We start from the raw sequence: 23,127 nt of genomic DNA, 5'->3' as shown, positions 1-23,127 counted from the left end.
GTCCATGGATAACTTAGTTTATGGGTCAAGCCAATACAATGCAAAGTTATTATTTCTTTTTTAACCAAAATAAATAAATCAGATCTGTCCCTGTGAAGGTCAAAGTAAGGAACAAAGGGCAGCTGGCCCCTTGGCCCACCCAGCCCTCACCTATCCCTCTCTCCTGCCTCTGACCTGCTTTGGCACAGAAAAGAAAAGGATGCATTGAAAGTCTCCATTGTGTTTAAGGGAAAGAGCAGAAACAAAAGTGGAGTGATTGGGGTGGGGGGTCTGAGAAGGAAGATGGGGTCAGCAAGACCAATAGCTACAGCCAGTCAGTGCCCTGACTGTGGGACCCAAGAGGGTTACTGGCCCTACAGGGTGTCTGTGGGCTCCAGGGGCTGCCTGGCCCCGGGGCAGCATGGGTGGGGCATGACCCCCATGCACAGCCCAGAACCCTTGAAGGGAAAGGCAGCCGAGATGGTCACTGCACAATTGAACCTAACCCCACTGTGCCAGGTCAGGTCGAGGGCTCCCCCACTTCCCTGTTATCCTCATCTCACCCCACGGCTGAGGCCTACCATGCCAGCTATGATTCCTCTGGGGCTTAATATATTAGGCCAGGCCCCAGTAAGCAAAGCAACTCCTAGTTCCAGTGCAGGATCTGTGCCTTGTTGGGTGACAAAGACTCCAGCACCCTGGGAAGTCACCTGAGGTCCTGCTTCTGCTTGGGAGATGATATGGTGGGGAGGGGCTTGATTAGAGCTGACCCTCCCCAAGGGTCATCCTGTGGGGCTCCCTTTCCTTCTCCCGTTCCCCCTGCCTCCACGAAAGCTGCTCAGCTTGAGAAGTCTGCACAGGCTGGACAGCATCTGGAGTGGGGGAGGGTCAGCAAAGCACTCAAGGGGGACAACAGTCTAATTCCTATGAGAGCAGGGCTGGGTGGTGGTGTGCGGCACAGCGAGAGGGGCAGAGGTGTGGGCAGCGCTGAGGCACTATTCTTTAGTTGAGAAGCAATGGGCATCATGGATGTGTGGGGGGGGTCTGTGGCCCAAGTAACCCCTGGAGCGTCTAAGAGAATTTTTTGAAGGCGTCCAGATCAAAGGCTGTGTCCAGGAAGCGCTGCAGCTCCGTCAGATGGGTTTTCTTGTTGCCAGTAGCTGGAGCAGCTGCTGGATCCCGGCCAGCATACCTGAGAAGGAGCAGTAAGGCAGTGGTCACAGTGGGTACTTTTCTCTCTCCAGCATACTCCCATACTGCCCATCAGCCTGAGGGAAGGTCCTATAGGCCCTTCCTGCTCACCAGACAGGCTTGGCGCGGTCGATGGTGGTCCGAAGTCTTGGCTTCACATAGTCGTAGTAGCCTTGGTTCTTGTGTTCTTCCTGGCACCAGGCCAGCTCAGCATTAGGGTACTTCTGCACCTCCTTCAGCAGGAGGTCGAAGGGGAATGGTGACAGCTGGGAGAGAGCAAGGTCAGATCAGATCAAGAAAGGGATGTTCAGAGGGCATGCAGGGTCAGGAGGGAGGCTGGAGGTTCAGAAAGGGCAGTCATTGTTCTAGGTGAGAAAGGTCAAGCACTAAGGATTCCCAACTTCAGTAAATAATATTCTACAAAGGCACCAGATCCCTGATAGTCCAGAGGGAGGATAATAGCACTCAGATGCCATGTCTCCTGCCCTTACCTGTTCAATCCTTGTAATGGCCACCTGCTCTGCCATGTCCCTTGCCTTGCGCTCTCGGGTGAGGTCATAGTACACCTTGCCAGTGCAGAAGAGAAGCCTCTTGACTTTGTCTGGGGCCTGAGCTGCAGGGCCATCTTCTGGGATCACCCGCTGAAAGTGGGTTCCTATAAGACAATTCCCATGGACAGGGAATTACTGCTATGTGTGAAGGGAGGATCCATGAGATAGGGCTATGCTCATGATGCCCCAGATGGTTTCTGAGGGTTTGAGGTGCTTCCACTTCACCAGCCTCTGATGCCTGGATCTGCTCAGACCATAAGTGCTTTGCAAAACACATTGTGTATAACAAGTATACAGCACACTGGACAAAAATTAAACAACAAATGAACAAACTGAAAAACTAATCATACACAAACAGAAATGTTGGGAAAGATGTGGAGAAATTGAATTCCTCTTGTGCACTGCTGGTGGAAATGCTAAATGGCATAGCCATTGTGGAAGAGTTTGGCAGTTCCTCAAAAATAGAATTACCATATGGTCTAGCAATGCCACTTCTGGGTATGTACCCAAAAGAACTGAAAGCAGAGCTTTAAAGAAATATTTGTATACTCATGTTCAAAGCAGCATTATTCCCAAGAGCTAAAATATGGAAGCAACCCAAGTGTCCATTGATCAATGAATGGATAAACACAATGTGGTTTAGCCACAGAATGGAATATTGTTTACCCTTTAAAAGAAAAGAAATTGTACATGCCCATACTCCCAGTTACTTGGGAGGTGGAAGCAGAAGAATGACAAATTTGAGGTCTAGGCAAATTAGCGAGATCCTATCTTAAAATGAAAAAAATTTGAAAAGGACTTGAGCTGGGTGTGGTGGAGCATGCCTATAATTCCAGTGACTTGAGAGGCCGAGGCAGGAGGATTGAAAGTTTGAGGATAGCCTAAGCAACTTAGTGAGACCCATCTCAAAATAAAAAATAATAAGAGCTGGGGATGTGGCTCAGTGGTTAATTGCCCTTGAGTTAAATCCCCAATACAAAACAATAAAGACTGGTGATTTACCTTAGTGGTAGAGTGCTTGTATTAGTATGTATAACTAAATCTGGATTCAGTATAGTACTAGGAATGAACACACACACAAATACAGGGTAAACATTCCTATCTTTTTTTTTTTTTTTTTTTTGCCTGGGGACTGAAATTAAGGGTGTTCTACCACTGAGCCGCATCCCTAGTTCTTTTTATTTTTTATGCATGGGTCTCACAAAGTCACCCAGACTGGTGTTAAACTTGGGATTTTCTTGCCTCAGCTGCTGGGATTACAGGTACATGCATTGCATTTAGCCCTAATATTTTTTTCTTCTGCTCTGGTACTGGGGATTAAACCCAGGTGCTCTCTACCATTGAGTTGCATCCCCAGCCCTTTGTATTCTGAGCCAGGGCCTTGTAAATTGTCAAGGCTGGTCTTGAACTTGAGATCCTCTTACCTCAGCCTCCTGAGTTGCTGGAATTATAGGTAGGCATCACCATACCTGGAGAATATCCCTAATATTAAAAACTCCAAAATCTGAAAACTAAGTGCTGACATGATGCCCAAAGTGGAAAATCCCACATCTGACCTCATGTGATAGGCTGCAATCAAAATGCAGGTTCACTGAAAGTATTAATAAAAATACCCATAGGCCATGTGTACAGATGAAAGATACAATTCATTTATGAAACATAAATTTCATATTTATACTTGGGTCCCATTCCCGTCTATATTGTCACTGTACTATATGATTCTACTCACATAAGGTAACTTGGTGGCCAGGAGGAGCTGTGGACCCTGGGGATATCTGGGCAGCTGCAGGCTGTCAATCCCTGCTTGCCACTGTCCATGAAACCTCAAGCCTTGGCCTCACTTCACACCAGAACTCACAGAACCACCTCCCATGTCTTTTCCTATCCCACAGGGCTTGCTAGGAAACCTGGAATTCTGAGTCTGGGGTGAGCTGCTGGAGGACACCATGGGCAACAGCCCTAACTTATAATAATCTTAGACTCACTTAAGTGTAGTCCTGGGGCACTGGGTCTTGACCCCTTGACCAAAACCTCAGGGAGATTCATAAATAAAAGCTTTGCAAGCCCCACAGAATAGCAAAGAACCTTCCCAGGAAATGCCCATTCCCCTCACACCTACCTGGAAGCATCTCATCAAAGTTGGTTCTGGCCTCAGGGTGGCGCAGCAGGGATTTGGGGGTAAAGATGATTAACTGAAAGACAGAATAGGCTCATGATGGACTGGGTCTTAAAGATTCTACAGCAAGCTGAGCATGGTGGTACATACCTATAATCCTAGCAACTTTGGAGGCTGGGGCAGGAGGATTACAAGTTCAAGGCCAGTCTCAGTAACTTAGGCCCTAAAGCAACTTTGCAAGACCTTCTCTCAAAATAAAAATAAAAGACAGGTTGGGGAGGTAGCTCAGTAGTAAAGTGCCCCTGGATTCAATTCTCAGGGGCCCTGCCCCCAAAACGAAATTCTAGAAGGAAGGTAAAAAGCAAAGGCTACCTAAGCTATGACCTCAAGACGGATAACACAGCCTGCCTTCCCAGTAATAAATAGAGCCTCAATCAGAAGAGGCAGAGGAGGAAAAAGCAGACGACACATTCTCTGTTGTTCACCTCCCCTCAATGGGTGTCCATTCTCTCCAGGGCAGTCTTGACCCAGTCCTGAGCCCTGAGGCCTACTGGAAAGAGCCCTGAGCCTCTCCTTGGTAGTCACAGAGCAATTATACCCTCAGCCCATTTAATGTTATGAGAGGCCAAGCACGAGGCTATCCTGTCCCTTGGGATGCAAGCTGCTGGTGATACATGAGTTGCAAGCCCCCTACACTCCTCACCCTTGCAGTATCCCAGGACAGCAGGGTTCTCCCTGGACCTTTCGTCACACTCCTTCCTCTGCCTGGATCACTTTTCCCACTGGCCCTACTTACCTAGCTCTACTCACCCAGGAACTACTTCCTGGGGTCCCTCTACTCCCTTGGATCCTAAAGGGGCTCATCTCTATTCCAGAACTCAGTACACTACCTATGATGACCTGCTCACACATCTATTCTCTCCAATGTGTTGGGGCCTACACTCTCTTCTGATCTCTGCATGTTGTACTTAGCAGCATGTGAAGACCCAGCTGTGTATATGTATGTGTGTGGGAGATCTGGCTCCCTGATACCACATCATGTCCATAACTCCCTTTATAGGCACCAGCTAACCAATTCAGAGTAAGAGGAGCCCTTCTTCTCTGTGCCAATATAGCAGGGGTAAGGCCCTGGGTCATTCTGAGGCCAGACTTGGTCAAAGTAGGGGGACTCCACCACTGACCGGCTTCCGGAAGGGCAACAGGATCTGCCGTCGAAGCACATGGAAGAAGTTGCCCGGAGTAGAGCAGTTGACAACTACCCAATTGCAGTCATACAGCTGATTGATGTCAAAGTTGGATTCCATAAGGTCCTGCAATTTGGAAGGAATGAGAGGTCAGGCAGCAGCATTGCACATTCTGCTTGGGAGATTGGGACCACATGGGGGCAGAGAGGCCTCATAGCTCCACCCTCAGGTACCTAACTCACCTGGCGGCTCAAGCAGACACTAATGAGTACAGTGGAGCAAGCAAGCTCGCAGGACTATCTCCACATCCTAAGTCTTAGCCCCATTTAACCTTTTGTAGCCACCTGAAGGCCCAGCATGAATTGATGCTATTTTTTTTTTAAAAGGTCTTGGACACAAGACCTTTATTTTGTTTGTTTTTTTTAATGTGGTGCTGGGGATCGACCCACGTACTAGGCAAGCGCTTTACCACTGAGCCACAACCCCAACCCCTGGAACTGATGTTATTTTAGGAGACAATTCTAACATTCCTTTCAATAATTTTCTTTGAGCATTTTTTTTGGAGGGGGTGATGCTAGGGACTGAACCCAGGATCTCATGAATGTTAGGCAAGCACTCTACCACTGTATGTACTCTCAGCCCTTTCTTTGAGCTTTTTTTAAATTTTGGTCAAAATTTTTTTAGATGTAGATGGACACAATGTATGTATGTCTGATTGATTGATTGATTGATTGATCTATTTATCTGTTTATTTATTTATTTGATACTGAGGATTGAATCCAGTGCTTCCCACATATGAAGCAAGCACTCAACCATTGAGCTACAATCTCAGCCTTTCTTTGAGCTTTTTAACACTATCCCAAAATTTTCCCCTTTGAAGTCTGTCTACATGGCAATTTCTGTGGTTTCAGCAACAGAAGGAGGCAAATGGAAAATAGCTCTTGCATCTTTATTTTCTGTGCCCTTAGAAAGCCACTCATTTCATGGAGACCAGTAGGCATGAGGCCACACTGGTTCACCCACTTAAGCTCCCAGAACAAAGAAGGGACAACCAAACCAAGGTCTGACACCTCAAAACAACCAGATGAACTTTCCTTCCCAAGGTCCCCACCAAATGTCCCAGGAAGCAGGCCTACTCTACTCACTGGCAGGACATCTGGGTCGTCATTGCACATTTGCAGGAAACGCTCTGGGCGGGCAGAGGAATGTTCTGGACCCTGGAACCAGACATACAAGTGAGTTTGGAAGTTCTTGCATGCCGATATCTGCTATACTTGCTGTTTCTCTTCCTTTATTAGCTTATTTCTGGTTTTTTCCTCTGCCAAGGGCAGAGTTCATTCAATTCCTCTCCCTCCTACCTACAAGGTGTGAAGGTGGGGGTGGGGGTGGGGGTTATGAGGAAAGCAAGTGTCCCTTGGACGCCTGCATGCATTGGAGGGAAGGGTCTGCATCAATATCACTATTATTCGTTCAGGGACAGACATGCTGCTTGCATCCAGATGAGTTGCTCTTGTCTTTCAAAGTGGCATTTCCAACTAAGATGGATGGAAAATGCCAGGAGAGCACTTGGGTCTTTGGGGTGGGGGTCCTAGGCAAGTCCTTCCCCAGGTCTGGGTCTTGTGAGAAAAAGTAGGGACTTACCATGCCCTCCATGCCATGAGGCAGAAGCAACACAATGCCATTCTGTCGTACCCACTTAGCCTGCCCTGGGCAGATAAACTGATCAATGATACACTGGGCCATGTTGTTGAAGTCACCAAACTGGGCCTCCCAGAGGACCAGCGCATTAGGGCTAGCCATGGCAAAGCCCAGCTCAAAGCCTATAATGCAGACACAAAAGAAAGACACGTCTGAGACATCAGCCACCAGGCAATGAGGACTGTGGATGAGGGGGATGGTGGGCACTCACCCAGGACACCATATTCAGACAGTGAGCTGTTGCACACAGTGTAGGGAGCCTGATTGGGCCAGAGGTGGTTCATGGGGATGCAGGTTCTCTTGTCCACATTCTGGTCATGAAGCACATGGTGGCGGTGGCTGAAGCAGAACATTAGGATTAATAAACAGGAGCAACTGATCTATCAGGCAACTGACAGATGCAGCACCAACAGACTCATCAGCAGCAACCTGGTATCTGCCAGCTACTGCAAGTGGCACCCTGCCTAGTATTTAACAGGAGCATCCATAATATATCAAGGAAAAGGTAAGGCAGCCTAAACAGCCAGGAATCAGTAACTTTTCTGGCAACAATTTTCTTCTGGAAAATAAACACCAGAGCCCCTCCATTCCCTCTGACTTTAAAAGGTAAAAAAGCCTCTAATTGGTACCTGAAGGTGCCCCGCTCCACATCCTGGCCACTCAGCCGGACATGGATGCCCTCCTTCAGGAGTGAACCGAATGCCATGTACTCTGCCAGAGCCCAATCCACAGTCCGGTTTGTCACTAGCTCCTTGCGAGTCTTCAAGATCCGACTCAGCCCTGGAGAGATATAGTATTCACAAAACTTCAGGCTCAGGCCACCTCACTTCCTATGCTCCAGTAAGAAAGGATAGAACCTTCTTTACCCAAAGTGTCAAGGTTTCCTGACTTGCTGAGCAAGTGGTGACTATGCAGTCTCTACTTTGCTACATAGCAAGTGCAGGACTTTGTTGAGAGCAGTGGGAGGATCATACCCCAGAGGCCTTGCATGCTGTGGGTCTCTGTAGGGCACCAGAGGTGTTGGCCTGGGCCAAGTGCTGCACTGTTTACCTCCATGGATGGTGAAGTTCTCCACAGGCACAGAGCTGGCCACATTCCCAATATGGGTCAGAACATCTTCCTCCAGGCCAGTGGAGGGGCAGGACATGCTCCTGGGCTGCCCATCCAGTGTGAAAAAGCCTAAGAGAGCAAAGACAGGCTAAGGCACACCACCTGCTTTAGAAGGGATATCTGTAGAGCAGATCAGAAGTGCTGCTCTCTTCCAGGAAATGAATTATGACAAAAACATGACTATGGAGAGACCCAGAGTGAGAGATAGTGAAGACTGGATGATGTTCCCCAGAGAGCACTCTGGGGCCCACAGGGGGCTTTGCTGCAATGGTAGACACACTGTATATTATGGTCACAGCAGGAGTGGGAGTTTTTTTGCTGGGAAGAGGTTTCATGGTCCCATCAGATTCTCAAAGGAGTCTATCTGTGATGTTGCTTCCTCACTCACCAGGCCAGGGGGAGTCAAGCCAGTGCTTGATGTGCAGTATCTTCTCATCTTTGGATCTGGTAAATGCTTCCTCACAAATCTTGTCATACTTGGAGATTTCCTCCTGCGGGGTCAGGCACAGAAAAATCAAGTGAGCACAGCACACCCCCACTGCACGGGCCCACCACACCCTGTCTGGCATACACTGCACCCCTGCCACACACACCCCTACACCCCCCTGCATATCCTCAGACTCACCGGCCTCCAAGCCAGCTCCTCCACAAAATGCACAGCCTTTTTAAGATCTGTGAGCATCTACAACATTCTATTCTTCTTGCTCCTGATAAGTTTCTTCCCTGTATTTGTTGGCTGAAGATCCTGCTGACTCTAAGCCCCTTATCCTAATTGTTTTTTGTTATTGTTTCTGAGTATTAGGGATTGCTCACAGGATGCTTTAGCACTGAGATATATCCCCAGTCCTTTTTATATTTTTAATTTTGAGACAGGGTCTTGCTAAATTCCCAGGCTGACCTCAGCTTCTGGAGTAGATGGGATTATAGGTGTGTGCCACTAAGCCCAGCTCTGACCCCTACATTCTTAAAATTGGTTCAATTCACAGTTCCTATGCTGCCCTGAGGGGACTGGGCTCCAGATCTATGTTGCTAGCAACTGTCCTTTATGGACCCTGGTCTGCTCTACCACCTCACAGTTTCTCATATGTCCTATAGGGGCTTCCTCACTTACTTTGCCAGAATTCCCTGTCCAGATCACATTGGACCCTTCACCAAACTGAACTATTCACTTGCATCTCACCCACATAATCTGTGTCAACTGAGAAAATTTATTGGACAGTCACTACCTCATCTCTAGAATACCCTTCTCTTCCCCAAAACACTCCTTTGAGGGCTCATCTCCTTTGTAAAGCATTTTGGTAGTTTAGATGCTCTAAGAAGTTATGCACTGAAATGTTACAGTAGTAAATATTTCACATGCTTTCACTTGGGTCCTAGTGTGAGGCCTGCCAGAACACACCTCATATTCAGGCTGGTTGACCACACCCTGGGACACTAGCAGCTCTGCATACTTCTGTAGCACAGGTTTCTGCTTGCGGATCTGCTTGTACATAAGAGGCTGTGTGAACATGGGCTCATCCATCTCGTTGTGGCCGTTGCGCCGGTAACATACCTGGTTAGAGCAGCAAGAGAAGACTTGAGACACCATGCCTAGTCTCAAGAAACAGCGCTACAGGGGCAATTGCCCTATCTTACTATGTAATACCAACATGTCAGGTGTCTACTCTGCCTCAGTGTACTTCCTCTAGAATAGGAACCTTTCCTTCACACAGAAGAGTTGCTCTGACTATCAAATGAGATAAAAGGAAAGTGATTTGGGAGTATGAACTCTTTATTCACCATGCTGTCCCATGAAAGGACCAGATGGGCCCATAAATAGTTCTCTTCATCCCCACAGCTCCTACCTGGAGAGTATTTGGGGATGGGGCTTGGCATGAACATTCTGGAGCTAGATGAAGCCTGGCACTCTAGAGAGCCCTGAGGAGATTCAGATACTAATAGCAAGGGGGTAGGCAATGCTCTCCTTAGACATTCTCACCCTGGCATCACTTACCAGATCAACAACCACATCCTTGTGGAAGGTGCTTCTCCACTCAGCTGCCACCTTGCACACATACATGACAGCTTCAGGGTCATCTGCGTTCACATGGAAAATGGGGGCATTCACCACACGTGCTACATCAGTGGGGTAGGGGGAGGAACGGGCCATCCGAGGGTCTGTGGTGAAGCCAATCTGCAAGGAATACATGACCTGTCAAGAGGGCACCAGGCATGGGTGGCACACGACCCAGAGGGTGGCAGGTAGTGCTGGATATGGTCTACATTTCCTAGTTGGCTAGTTTGAATGAGCCCAAATGGCCATTAACTTTAAGTTGTTTTTCCCTATTGGGATGACAAAATTCATATATGTTCAACCTGAAGAATTTAGAAGACACATTGTAAAATATTAAAGTTACCTATAATTCCATGTTAGAGTATAAATACTTTTTTTAGAAATAACTTTATTTGGGCTGGAGTTGTGGCTCAGTGGTAGAGTACTTGCCTAGCGAGGCACTGAGTTCTATCCTCAGCACTACACAGGAAAAAAAAAAAAAACCAAACAACCTTTTATTTTATTTATTTTTTATGTGGTGCGAGGATTGAACCCAGTGCTTCATATTTGTGAGACAAGTGCTCCACCACTGAGCTACAACCTCAGCCCTAGAGTATAAATACTTTTGACATTGTCCTTCCCAGATTAACAACATAAGTATACATACATACGCACATACACACACACACACACAATTTTTTAAAAATATTTATTTTTCAGTTTTAGGTAGACACAATATCTTTATTTTTTAAATTTTTATGTGGTGCTGAGAATTGAACCCAGTGCTCAGGCATGCCAGGCGAGTGCACTAGCACTTGAGCCACAACCCTAGCCCCCACACACAATTTTTAAAGTGTGGCATCTTGTTTCCATAATTTTGTACTTTATTTAATATTATGAACATTTTTTAAAAATGCTCATGGTAGCTGCCCTACCTCCTGGCTCCATTTTTTTTTTTAATACTTTTATTTTTATTTATTTTTATGTGGTGCTGAGGATTGAACTCAGAGCCTTGCATGTGCTAGGTGAGCACTCTACCGCTGAGCCACAACCCCAATCCTGAACATTTTTTCTTTAAAAAAGAAAATATGAAGGCTTCATAATACTACCACTCAGATATGTATATATATTTTTTTCTTCATAATTTTGTAACTACATTTAAATTTTTATTTCAAACATAAAGTTGATAATACTATATTAATAATCCATGAACCTAGCACCCAACATAAATCTTAACAGTTTTGCCATACTGGCTTCTGGGCCTTTGCTCAGGCTGCTGGAGCCTGGACCACAGGACTTTCTCCACTGAAATTAGAGGACATTCCATCAGTTGCTCTTTATATTTCGTATGTCAATAAACAGCACAAAGCATCTTTTTTCACTTGTTGGTAACTGAAATTTTTATTACTTCACTCATGAAAAAGCTTAACAGATACTGCAAAGAACCCCCATATACTCTTCATTACATTTGCAAAGTCTACATTTTGCCCTTTGCTTTATTATTCATGCTTTTTCCCTCACACAAATATCCTCCTTTCCCCTGAACCATTTAGGACAAGAACATTCCCTAACCTAGTCAGAAGCTCAGCCTCAAGCAATTTATATTGTATAGTATCATTATTCAAACCAGTCTCATGTGGTATCACATGACCACCATCTGATTCATAGTCCAAACATACATTCCATCATCCCAAATAATGTTTGCAGTATTGCCTTCTTTTCCTCAGTTCAGAGGAAAAAAGATGTATTTAGTTGTCATTTCTCTCTACTCCATGTTAATGTTGAAGGATCCTTTGCTGCCTTTGTTCTTTCATAGCACTGACATTTCTAAAGAGCAGCTGCATTTTTAAAACTATACAAATATAAATTCTTGTTCCTTATAAATGGTATCATACTCTATATATTGTGTAAATCCTTTGCAATTTGCTTTTAGTACAACATATGAGGGCTGGGGTTGTGGCTCAGTGGTAGAGCGCCTGCCTCGCATGTGTGAGACCCTGGGTTCGATCCTCAGCACCGCAAAATAAATAAATAAATAAATAAATAAATAAACAAATAGTACAACATATGTATTTATGATTTGTCCAGGTTGAAACTTAGCTCTATTCCTTTAAAACAGCCTAGTGCCGGGAGTGGTGGTGCATGCCTGTAATCCCAGTGGTTTGGAAGGCTGAGGCAGGAGGATCATGAGTTCAAAGCCAGCCTCAGCAATTCAGTGAGGCCCTCAGCAACTTAGTGAGTCCCTCTCTCTAAATAGAATGTAAAAAAGGGCTAAAGATGTACCTCAGTGGTTGAGAGCCCCTGGGTTCAATTCCCAGTACCAACAAAACAAAACAAACAAATAACAGCCTACTAGTGAAATGTGGTTACCACAAACAATGTGGCTCTATCACATTTGGGGTAGTACAATTTATGGTTTTGACCAATATTCTTCTACAAGAATACTGAGTGTCTGATCTATAGCTTTTAGAAGAGATTTCTAGAAGGGGAATTACTATATATGTTTTCAGAAAATCAAGAACCTCAGCAAAGCAGCTACTTCCTCTCCTGCTATGGATCTTCCTAATCCCATACAACTCCACAAGCAATGAGTCAAAGCAAGAGAGAGAGAGAGAAAATATTAATGTGCTGGCTGTGGGGGAAGCTCAGGGTAAAGTGTGCATGTGTGAGGTCATGGGTTTAATCTCTAGCACTGCAAAAAGAGAAAAAAGACTATATTAAAACAAAACTGATCTTTAGAAAGGTCTACAGTCATGTCAATTGTTTTTAAATACTCTCCCTTCTCATATTGAATGAAGAAAAGATTAGCAATAGTTACACAGTGACAAGTGCATTAAGAAATGCAAAGAGTCTGGTATGCAAGAGAGCCTGAACAATCTCAGCTGGTACCAGAGCCACCATCGTTCATCTAGGTTTTGGTACTTAGGGAAAGAAGGGCCTATAGCAGGAGAGTTAGTGTCACAATATGCCTTACTTACAGTAGAGAAAACTGCTCTGAGAGGGTGAGAATAAGGGCCCAGAATCCCTTCCCATATCTACCAGTGTTCTGAGCTTCTGTTTTCAAGCATATATATATATACACACATGGATGATACAGTAGTATCCCATGAGCACAGATACAGTAGGTTGCATACATCCAGATAATGAAAGTGTTCTCTAAATACTGCTCTGTCCTTCCTGCCACTACAAGTACATTACTAACACTTCTTAGTATACTTTCGAGGCATGCTGGTAGGAAAATCTTGCTAAGTGGAACTGCTGGTTCTGGACCTGAAAGAACCTTAGAACCAAATGACTTACCCTCTCTCAACCCTAGCTGAAGCTCCACCTGCCTCACCCTGACAACTTGTTCACTAGTTTTCCAACACTTCCAAGGAGGAAGAGAACATTCTCCTATTGAACAGGTTTGACTGCTGAGAGGTTCTTCCTCTCATTCAACTGAAATCTGCTTTGAGGTAACTGCCACCCACTGGCAATGACCTTGTTCATCATATTCTTTACTATATGAATCATTAGTATTTGAGAATAGCTTTCATGTATCTTAGAATTAGGCTACATATGCCCAGCTTCTGTCATTCTCACTTATATAGTTTCTAGATATTATGCCATCCTAAGGTGTGGTCTCAATTATTTCCAACCAAAAGATATGACTTGCTATCATAAGAAGGTGGACAGCCATTGCTGCTGCCTCTGATTCCACTGCTGCCAGCCTGAGGTTGCCTGGAGGTCTTTTTTCTGGGCTGCTGCAGAAGCCGCTGCCGTGCCCTGAAGTCTTTTCTCTGGGCACAGCCTTGGTTACATCGAATGCAAATTCCGAAGCTACCTCCGTGGTCACTGCTGCTGAACTGGAAGTCTCCTGTCAATCAACCGCCAACCTGCAAGCTACCACAATTGCTGCTGCCTCTGATTCTGCTGTTGCCAGCCTGAGATCGCCTGAAGGTCTTCTTTCTGGGTGCTGCTGCCACAGAAGAAACCACTGCCCCAGATGCAACTGAAGCCAATACTGCTGCTGAACCCCAGAGATCACCTGGTGACGCTGCCCCCACAGCTGCAGTTACAGCTGCCTGCTGCCAACAACCACTGCTACTACCTCTGCTACCACAGCCTAGAGGACTGCTGTGAGGGAGACTCCAGATTTGGTTGCACCCATTTTGGGACGCTAGTCAGGGCCTGGGGCCTTAGTGCCAGCAGGTTTACCACCACAAGAGCCTCTGACTGGGACTCCAGCTGGGACCTGCAGGTCTAGTGTGGGAGTGCTTGCGGGTTTGGAGGAACCTGAGGTCTTCCTGCTGAGAGTGCTGGTGGTCCTGGTCTTGCTGCTGCATCTTGGGGTTGCTCCTTTGCATGAGTGTATCTCCTGGTGGTCTCTCTGCAACTAGGAGCAGCATTGACATCTTGGGACTGCAGTGTGGCCAAGCTTGAGGTATCTAAGCCCAGATCGGTGGGATAGAGACTGGGTTTGCAAGGGCTAATCTGGGTTTGGTGATCCCGAGAGACATCAGAGACAGGGCTGAGAACTGTTGAACACTGACAGAGACAGTTCGACTTTCCAGCAAGATTTATTTTATTTTTTGATTCACTAATCTCTCTACCATACTTGGAATAGGATTTTTTTTTACACATCAGTGTATGGAGGACAATGATACATGAACAGTGTGTTTTGCATTTTTGTTGTATTCTTATGTCTTTAATTTTTTGTCTTTGTATTCTTCCTCTCTTGTCTATTTTCATTCCAACTTTTCTCCAATCAACAGCCAATCTCTGCCAATCTCTGCCAGCTCCTCTTCCACTCTTCCTGTGAATTTTTGTTTCTAGCTTCTCTCTTCCTCCCTCATGAATACTGCATACTCCACTACCTCTGTTCTCTCATCTACCATTTGAAATTGAAATCGTTTTAACAAATATTCTGTTTGTACAAGAGATAGTTATTGAATTTTGGTTTAATGCAAGAAAGCAGTAGATGCCTTAGTGGAAGCTATTAAGTTTAAGGCTATATATTGTGTTCACTGGTGCTGTTGAAAGGCGAAGCTCTGGGCTGGGGATGTGGCTCCAGCGGTAGCGCGCTCGCCTGGTATGCGTGCGGCCCGGGTTCGATCCTCAGCACCACATACAAACAAAGATGTTGTGTCAGCCGAGAACTAAAAAATAAATATTAAAAAAAAAAAATTCTCTCTCTCTCTCTCTCTCTCCCCCCCCCACTCTTTCTTTAAAAAAAAAAAGAAAGGCGAAGCTCTGGAGACGTTCAGAGACACTATAGTCTACAGGTTATAATTTATCCTGCCTTAGACCCATACTTTCAGATGGGAAAACACACTAACAACATGAAAAAACAAGGGAATAAAGCGCTCCAAATAAACCAAGATGCTTCAACAACAGAAGCCACTGATAACAAAGTAGAAGAAATGTCCAAGAAGGAGTTCAGATTGTATATAGTTAAATTGATATGTGAAGTAAAGGATAGTATAAGGGGTGAAATCAAAGAAAAAATACAGGAAATGAAAGACCACTTCATAAAAGAGAGATGATGAAAAAACAAAACAAAACAAAACAAAAAAAAAACCAAGCAGAAATCCTCAAAATGAAAGAATCAGTAAACCAAATTATAAATTCAATAGAAAGCATCACCAACAGACTAGACCACTTGGAAGACAGATCCTCAGACAATGAAGACAAAATATATAATCTTGAAAGTAGAGTTGACCATGCAGAGAAGATGGTAAGGAACCATGAACAGAACATCCAAGAATTATGGGATAACATGAAAAGACCAAATTTGAATAGATGAAGGAGCAGAGATACAAACCAAAGAATGCACAATCTTTCCAATGATATAACAGCAGAGAATTTCCGATACTTAAAGAATGGAATGGAAAATCAAATACAAGAGGCTTACAGGATCCCAAATGTACAAAATTACAGCAGACCCACACCAAGACACGTTATAATGAGAATGACTAACACAGAGAATAATGATAAAATCTTGAAGGCTGTGAGAGAAAAAAAATCAAATTATGTATGGGGGAAACAGATTTGGATCTCAACTGATTTCTCAGCCAAGGCTCTCAAAGCTAGGAGGTTCTGGAATAATATATTTCAGGCTTTGAAAGAAAAAGGATGCCAACCTAGAATTTTATACCCAGCAAAATTAAGTTTCAGATTTGAAGATGAAACTAAAACGTTCCATGATAAACAAAAATTAAAAGAATTCACAACCAAAAAGCCTACACTACAGCATTCTCAACAAAATATTCCATGAGGATGAAATGGGAAAAAAAAAAAAGTGAAAACCAGCAAAGGAAGGATATACACTAAAGGGACATTCAACCAAATGGAGAAACTAAGACAAATAAAAAACCAGAAATAAATCAAAATGACAGGGAATACAAAACATATCTCCATAATAACCTTGGGGGCTGGGGTTGTGACTCAGAGGTAGAGCACTCACCTACCATGCGTGAGGCACTGGGTTCGACCCTCAGCACTACATAAAAATAAAGATATTGTGTGTTGAGGCTGGGATTGTGGCTCAGCGGTAGAGTACTCGCCTCGCACATGTGAGACCCTGGGTTCAATCCTCAGCACCACATAAAAATAAATAAGTAAAATAAAGGTGTTGTGTCCAACTACAACTAAAAAATAAAATATATTTTTAAAAAAGATATTGTGTGTCCACCTATAACTAAAAAATAAATATTTAAAAAATAATAATAACCTTGAATGTTAATGGCCTAAACTCATCAATCAAAAGACACAGATTGGCAGATTGAATTAAAAAGCAAGACCCAACAACATACTCTCTTCAAGAGATTCACCTCATGGGCAAAGATATCCACAGGCTAAGGTAAAAGGATGGGAAAAAAATTAGTCACTCATGAATTGTGTAAATAAGCAGGGGTTTCCATTCTCATTTCAGACAAAGTAGACTTCAAACCAAAATTAATCAGAAGAGACAAAGAAGGACATTTTATACTTCTCAAGGGAAGTATATTTATGCCCCAAACAATGGAGCATTTATGTACATCAAACAAATCCTTTTCAATTTCAAGAGTCAAATAGACCACAACACAATAATACTGGATGACTTTAACACAACTCTCTCAGTACTGGACAGATCTTCCAAACAAAACCTAAATAAGGAAGTTATAGAACTAAATAATCAATAATTTAGACTTAACATATAGAATATTTCATCCATCAATGAGCAAATATACTTTCTTCTCAGCAGCACACAGTTCCTTCTCTAAAACAGACTATATCTTATGCCACAAAGCAACTCTTGGTAAATACAAAAGAAAAAGAGAGAAAAAAAAAAAGCATTCTATCAGATCACAATGAAATTAGAAATCAACGATAAAATAAAAAATAGAAGCTAGTATAACAAATGGAGACTAAATAATACACAACTGAATGATGAATGGATAGAAGAAAGCAAGGATGAAATAAAATTTCTTAGAGGTAAATGAGAATTGATACAACATATTAAAATCTCTGGGACACTATGAAGGCAGTACTAAAAGGAAAGTTCATTGCATTGAGTGCATCCATTAAAAGAATAAAAAGTTAACAAATAAATGACCTAACACTACATCTCAAAGCCCTAGAAAAAGAAGAACAAATCAACACAAAAAGTAGAAGACAATAAATAATTAAAATCAGAGCTGAAATCAATGAAATCAAAACAAAAGAAACAATTGAAAAAAATGACAGACAAAATAAATAAAATAGATAAACCCTTGGCCATGCTAACAAAGAGAAAAAGAAAACTGAAATTACTAAAATACAAGATGAAGAAGGAAATACCCCAACAGACACACTGGAAATACAGAGGATAATTAGAAACTATTTTGAAAATTTATACTCTAATAAAATAGAAAACATGAAAGACATTGACAAATTTCTAGAGACATATGACCTAACCAAACTGAACGAGGAGGTCATACATGATTAAACAGATCAATAATGAAATGGAAAACATCAAAAGTCTACCAACCAAGAAAAGCCAAGTTGGATTCTCACCCAAGTTCTACAAGACTTTCAAAGAAGAATTAATATCAATACTCCTCAAAGTATTCCATGAAATAGAAAAGGAGGGAACCCTTCCAAAATCATTCTATGAGGCTAATATTACCCTGATACCAAAATGAGACAAAGACACATCAAGGAAAGAAAACTTCAGACCAATATCCCTGATGAACATAGACGCAAAAAATTCTCAATAAAAGTCTGGCAAATCACATACAAAAACATCAAAAAAGATAGTGCACCATGATAAAGTGGGATTCATCCCAGGGACTCAGGGTTGGTTCAACATATGGAAATCAATAAACATAATTCATCATATTCACAGACTTAAAAACAAGAATCATATGATCATTGCAATAGATACAGAAAAAGCATTTGACCAAAATACAACACACCTTCATGTTCAAAACACTAGAAAAGCTAGATAGTAGGGATATATCTCAACATTGTAAAAGCTATATATTCTAAATCCAAGGCCAGCATCATTCTAAATAGAGAAAAATTGAAAGCATTTCTGCTAAAAACTGGAACAAGACAAGGATGTTCTCTTTCACCACTTCTAGTCAACATCATCCTTGAGCAATTAGACAAAAAAAAAAAAAAAAAAAAAAAAAAAAAAAAAAGAAAAGAAATTAAAGGAATACAAATAGGTAAAGAAGAACTCAAACTATCACTATTTGCTGATGATAAGATCCTATACCTAGAAGATCCAAAAAAATTCCACCAGAAAGCCTTTAGAACTAATAAATGAATTCAGCAAAGTAGCAGGATATAAAACCAACACCCAAAAATCAAATGCATTCCTATACCTCAGCGATGAATCCATTGAAAGAGAGATTAGGAAAACGACTCCATTCACAATAGCCTCAGAATAAATAAAATCCCTGGAATCAATCTAAAAAAAGAGGTGAAAGACCTCTCCAATGAAAACTACTGAAAGAAACTGAAGAAAATCTCAGAAGATGGAAAGTTCTTCCATGCTCCTGGATAGGCAGAATTAATATTGTCAAAATTGCCACACTACCAAAAGCATTATGCAGATTTAATGCAATTCCTATTAAAATCTCAATGACATTCTTCTTAGAAATACAAAAGGCAATCATAAAATTTATTTGGAAAAATAAGAGATCCATAATAGCTAAAGCAATCCTTAGCAAGAAAAGTGAAGCAGGAGGCATCACAATACCAGACCTTAAACTATATTACAGAGCTATAGTAACACAAATGGCATGGTAGTGGCACCAATACAGACTTGTAGACCAATGGTACAGAATAGAGAACACAAAGAGAAATTCATGTAAATACGGTTAACTCATATTACAGAAGGGTGTCAAAAACATTCACTGGAGAAAAGATAGCCTATTCAACAAATGGTGTTGGCAAAACTGGAAATCCTTATATAGCAAAATGAAATTAAACCTTTATCTCTCACCCTGCACAAAAATCAACTCAAAGTGGATCAAAGACACTAGAACAGAGACCCTGAAGCTAATAGAAGAAAAATAGGCCTAAATCTTCATCACATCAGCCTAGGATCTGATTTCTTTAATAAGACTCCTAAGCACAAGAAGTACAATCAAGAATCAATAAATGGGATGGATTCAAATTAAAAAGCTTCTTAGCAAAGGAAACAATTAATAATGAGAGGAGAGAGCATACAGACTGGGAGAAAATCTTTATCACATGCACCTCCGATAAAGCATTAATATCTAGGATATATAAAGAACTCAAAAAACTTAACACTAAAAAAAACAAATAACCCAATAAAAAATGGGCTAAGAAATAGACACTCACTTCACAGAAGAAGAAATACAATAGATCAACAAATATATGAAAAAATATTCAACAACTCTAGCAATTAGAGAAATGCAAATCAAAACTACTCAAGATTTCACCTCATTTGTGTCAGAATGGCAATCATCAAGAATACAGGCAACAACAAATGTTGGTGAGGATGTAGTGAAAAGGTACACTCATACATTGCTGGTGGGACTGCAAATTGGTGCAACCATTATGGAAAATAGTATGGCGATTCCTCAGAAAACTGGGAATGGAACCACCATTTGACCCAGCTATCCTACTCCTTGGTTTATACCCAAAGGACTTAAAATCAGCATACCATAGTGACACAGCCATGTCAATGTTTACAGCAGCTCAATTCACAATAGCTAGATTATGGAACCAACCTAGGAGTCTCTCAATAGATGAATGGTTAAAGAAAATGTGGTATATATACTCAATGGAATACTATTTAGCTTTTTTTAAAAAAAAAAAAAAAAAAAGTGAAATCATGACATTTGCCAGTAAATGATTGGAATTGGAGAATATCATGCTAAGCAAAATAAGCCAATCCCACAAAACCGAAGGCCGCATATTTTCTTCTAATATGTTGGTGCTAATTCACAATAAGGGGGTGGGGCACATCAGGGAAGAATAGTGTTACCTTAGATTAGGTAGAGGGAAGTGATGGGAAGGGAGGGAAAGGGACGTGGGGATAGGAAAGGTAGTAGAATAAAACAGACATTATTACTGTATGCATATATGTGACTACATGACCAATATAATTTTGCAACATGTATACTCAGATAAATGAGAAATTATATCCCATCTATGTATGATATATCAAAGTGCATAAATGCATTCTACTGTCATGTATAACTAATTAAAACAATTTTAAAAAATTAAAAAGAGGGCTGGGGCTATAGCTCAGTGGCAGAGCGCCTGCCTCGTACGTGGTGAGGCACTGGGTTCGATCCTCAGCACCACATAAAAATAAATAAATAAATATATTGTGTCCATCTACAGCTAAAAAAAAGAAAAAAGAAAAAGAAAATAAGAAGATGGACAAACCTAAAGCCTTGCATGTATTTGCATAGTCTGACTATATAAACTTTAAATGTTAATATTGCCAAAAAAAAAAGGGGGGTCTCACATCAATGATCTAGGAAACTATACAGAGAAGACAAAAATCAAACCCAAAACTAGTAGAAGGAATAGAATAACAAAGAACAAAAATAAAAATAGAAAACAGGAAAACAAAGGAGGAAATACAATGAGACTAGGATTGTTCCTGGGGGAAAAGAAGATGAATCTATAAACAGACTAACAAAGAAAAGACAGACACAAATGAATCAAATCAAGAATGAAAAGGAATACCATCCATACAGATCTTGCAGATTCCAGTAACAGGCTATTACAAACTTTATGCTGATAAATCCTGTAGCCTAAAGGAAATGGATTCACTTTCTAAAAGATAAAAACCATCAGGGCTTACTAGGAAAAAAAAAAAGAAAAAAAGAAAATAAAAAGAAATAGCCAGCCTACATAGTCCTGTTATTTAGTATAGAAAGTAAACTTATAAAGTTCTCACATGGATCTTCATGGCTGTTAGATGAAATATATGTATTTACCCTATTCCTCTTGCTAAACATAGCTAAAACCCCTGGACATCATATGCAGAACAAATATACAACTCAGAAGTTGGCCAGAAGATGGCAGCTCATTAGGGATCTCAGTTTTCTGGGTTTTCTTTTTGCCTTATTATCTCCCACTGAGCACTAGAGAAGTGGGCGACTTGAAAACACCAACAGGAATAGACAAAGGGCCAGGGAAAAGACAGTCTATCAAGACATGAAATGTTTAGACAAAAACCATGCTCCAACCAAGCATGACAAAAACCAAAAAAAACCAACCATCAACCCCCTCCCCAACAAACTGGTCTCAAATTGACAATAAAGGCCCACTATAGCCCAGATCAATGGTGATCAGGTCTTTAGGTCCCAAGACCCCTCACTAGTATGAGATGGTATTAGAGGAAGCTGAGAAGAGATTGCACAACTGCCCAGCAGGAATAAGGCCATGTCGGGAAGAGTAATGAAGCACATTTATGTGCATCCGTAAGGTACCAATCAAAAATAAATGAAGACCAGCACATGCCTGTAATCCTAGTGGCTTAAGAGGCTAAGGCAGGAGGATTACAAGTTCAAAGCCAGTCTCAGGAATTAGCAAGGACTTNTATCGAGACCCTTCTCTAAATAAAATTTAAGGACTGGAGATGTGGCCCAGTGGCTAAGCGCCCCTGGGTTCAATCCCTGGTACCACAAAAATAAAATAAATAAATAAGTAAAAGGAAGACCAGAAGAGGAAGAAGAATGTGGGGAGAGAAAAACAGGACACTGAATAGAAATTACCCAAAGAACATACACAAATGGCCAATAAACACTTGAAAAGATGGTAAACATTAGCCATTAGAGAAATGCAAATCAAAAAGCATCTGATAAAAATAACTTTAAGTTCATAATAAATACTATACAAGTTAGGAACAGCCTGGTAAATGACATCTACAAAATTCCTATAGCTACCATCATATTTCATAATCCAAACTGAATATTTTATCTAGAAATTAGCAACAAGGAAGGATTGTTGACTCTTCACCCACTTCAATGTTGTGTTGAGGCCCCTAGCCAGTGCAAAAAGGTATAAAACAGAAACGCAAAGTGTATTTTTATTTCCAGTCTATAGACAGGAAAGTAAGAAATACAACTATTTGAGACCACATGCTCATCTATACAGAAAATCCCAAAGTATTCTCAAAAACAAAAACAAAAGCGGGGCATGGTAGTACGTCAGTAGTACCAGCTACTCAGAAGGCTGAGGCAGGAGGATTACTTGAGATCAAGGAGTTTAAGACCAGCCTGGGCAATACTCTGGGTTATCTACAGATGTGGCTTTTTCAGTGCTTTCATCTGTCACTGGCAAGACTGTTGTACCTAACAGGACCCCAGGGAGAGGTATTGTAGCCACCAGACTGTGAAGCAAAGCTTTCTGAGTAGAATATTTAAATTACATGAGAAACCACATAACTACACCATGACCACATCACATTTCTCCACTGTATGTGCCAAAGATACATGAGGACCTGTCCAAGGCCGGGGTTATACATTAACCCAGGGCCACCCCCTCATCCAGGCTAAGAATTTACTCAAACCTTTTTCAGGGATTGACACGCATTCATTGGTCTTTGGCTTCCTATTCCTTAAAATAAGTATTTAAAGTCTTTGGTGCCTCTCCTATTTTTTGGACTTGAAGAGATTACTAAACAGATCCTGCTATCATAGTTTCCTGGGATTTACCTGAGTCTAGAGACTCATGGAAAATTCTCTCTCTCTATTTTTCAGCTGTATTTACTCTTCTTTCCAGGGCTTCCAATCCATCTGTATTATCTTTTTTTTTTTTTTTTTTTAA

General features: G+C 41.9%; 1 protein-coding gene and 1 long non-coding RNA gene across 7 annotated transcripts in view; both read right to left on the bottom strand.

Annotated features, from left to right (window-relative positions):
* Ogdh (oxoglutarate dehydrogenase) overlaps positions 1–23,127 on the bottom strand; it is an 84,109-nt gene continuing 60,982 nt past the window's right edge. For all 6 annotated transcript variants that reach the window (XM_048786545.1, XM_015490276.2, XM_048786542.1 and 3 more), the window contains 13 exons: positions 9,823–10,002; positions 9,229–9,381; positions 8,218–8,320; positions 7,770–7,898; positions 7,349–7,499; positions 6,931–7,058; positions 6,663–6,841; positions 6,167–6,238; positions 5,019–5,147; positions 3,841–3,913; positions 1,662–1,825; positions 1,282–1,436; positions 1–1,171 (listed from right to left, as the gene is read on the bottom strand). In XM_048786545.1, coding sequence (XP_048642502.1) covers positions 1,051–1,171; positions 1,282–1,436; positions 1,662–1,825; positions 3,841–3,913; positions 5,019–5,147; positions 6,167–6,238; positions 6,663–6,841; positions 6,931–7,058; positions 7,349–7,499; positions 7,770–7,898; positions 8,218–8,320; positions 9,229–9,381; positions 9,823–10,002 — 1,737 coding nt within the window. In that variant the 3' untranslated portion in view covers positions 1–1,050. The remainder of the gene's footprint in view (positions 1,172–1,281; positions 1,437–1,661; positions 1,826–3,840; positions 3,914–5,018; positions 5,148–6,166; positions 6,239–6,662; positions 6,842–6,930; positions 7,059–7,348; positions 7,500–7,769; positions 7,899–8,217; positions 8,321–9,228; positions 9,382–9,822; positions 10,003–23,127) is intronic.
* Positions 14,482–15,509, bottom strand: LOC125611541. Its single transcript, XR_007341740.1, has 2 exons — positions 15,061–15,509; positions 14,482–14,896 (listed from the first exon to the last, which is right to left on the bottom strand). It is a non-coding gene; the product is annotated as an uncharacterized LOC125611541 (long non-coding RNA).

This window comes from Marmota marmota, unplaced genomic scaffold (assembly GCF_001458135.2).
Source record: "Marmota marmota marmota unplaced genomic scaffold, marMar, whole genome shotgun sequence".
NCBI classification, from domain to species: Eukaryota; Metazoa; Chordata; class Mammalia; order Rodentia; family Sciuridae; genus Marmota; species Marmota marmota.
The sequence above is the reverse complement of the archived record's forward strand: the minus strand, read 5'-3'. Positions and strand labels throughout refer to the sequence as shown.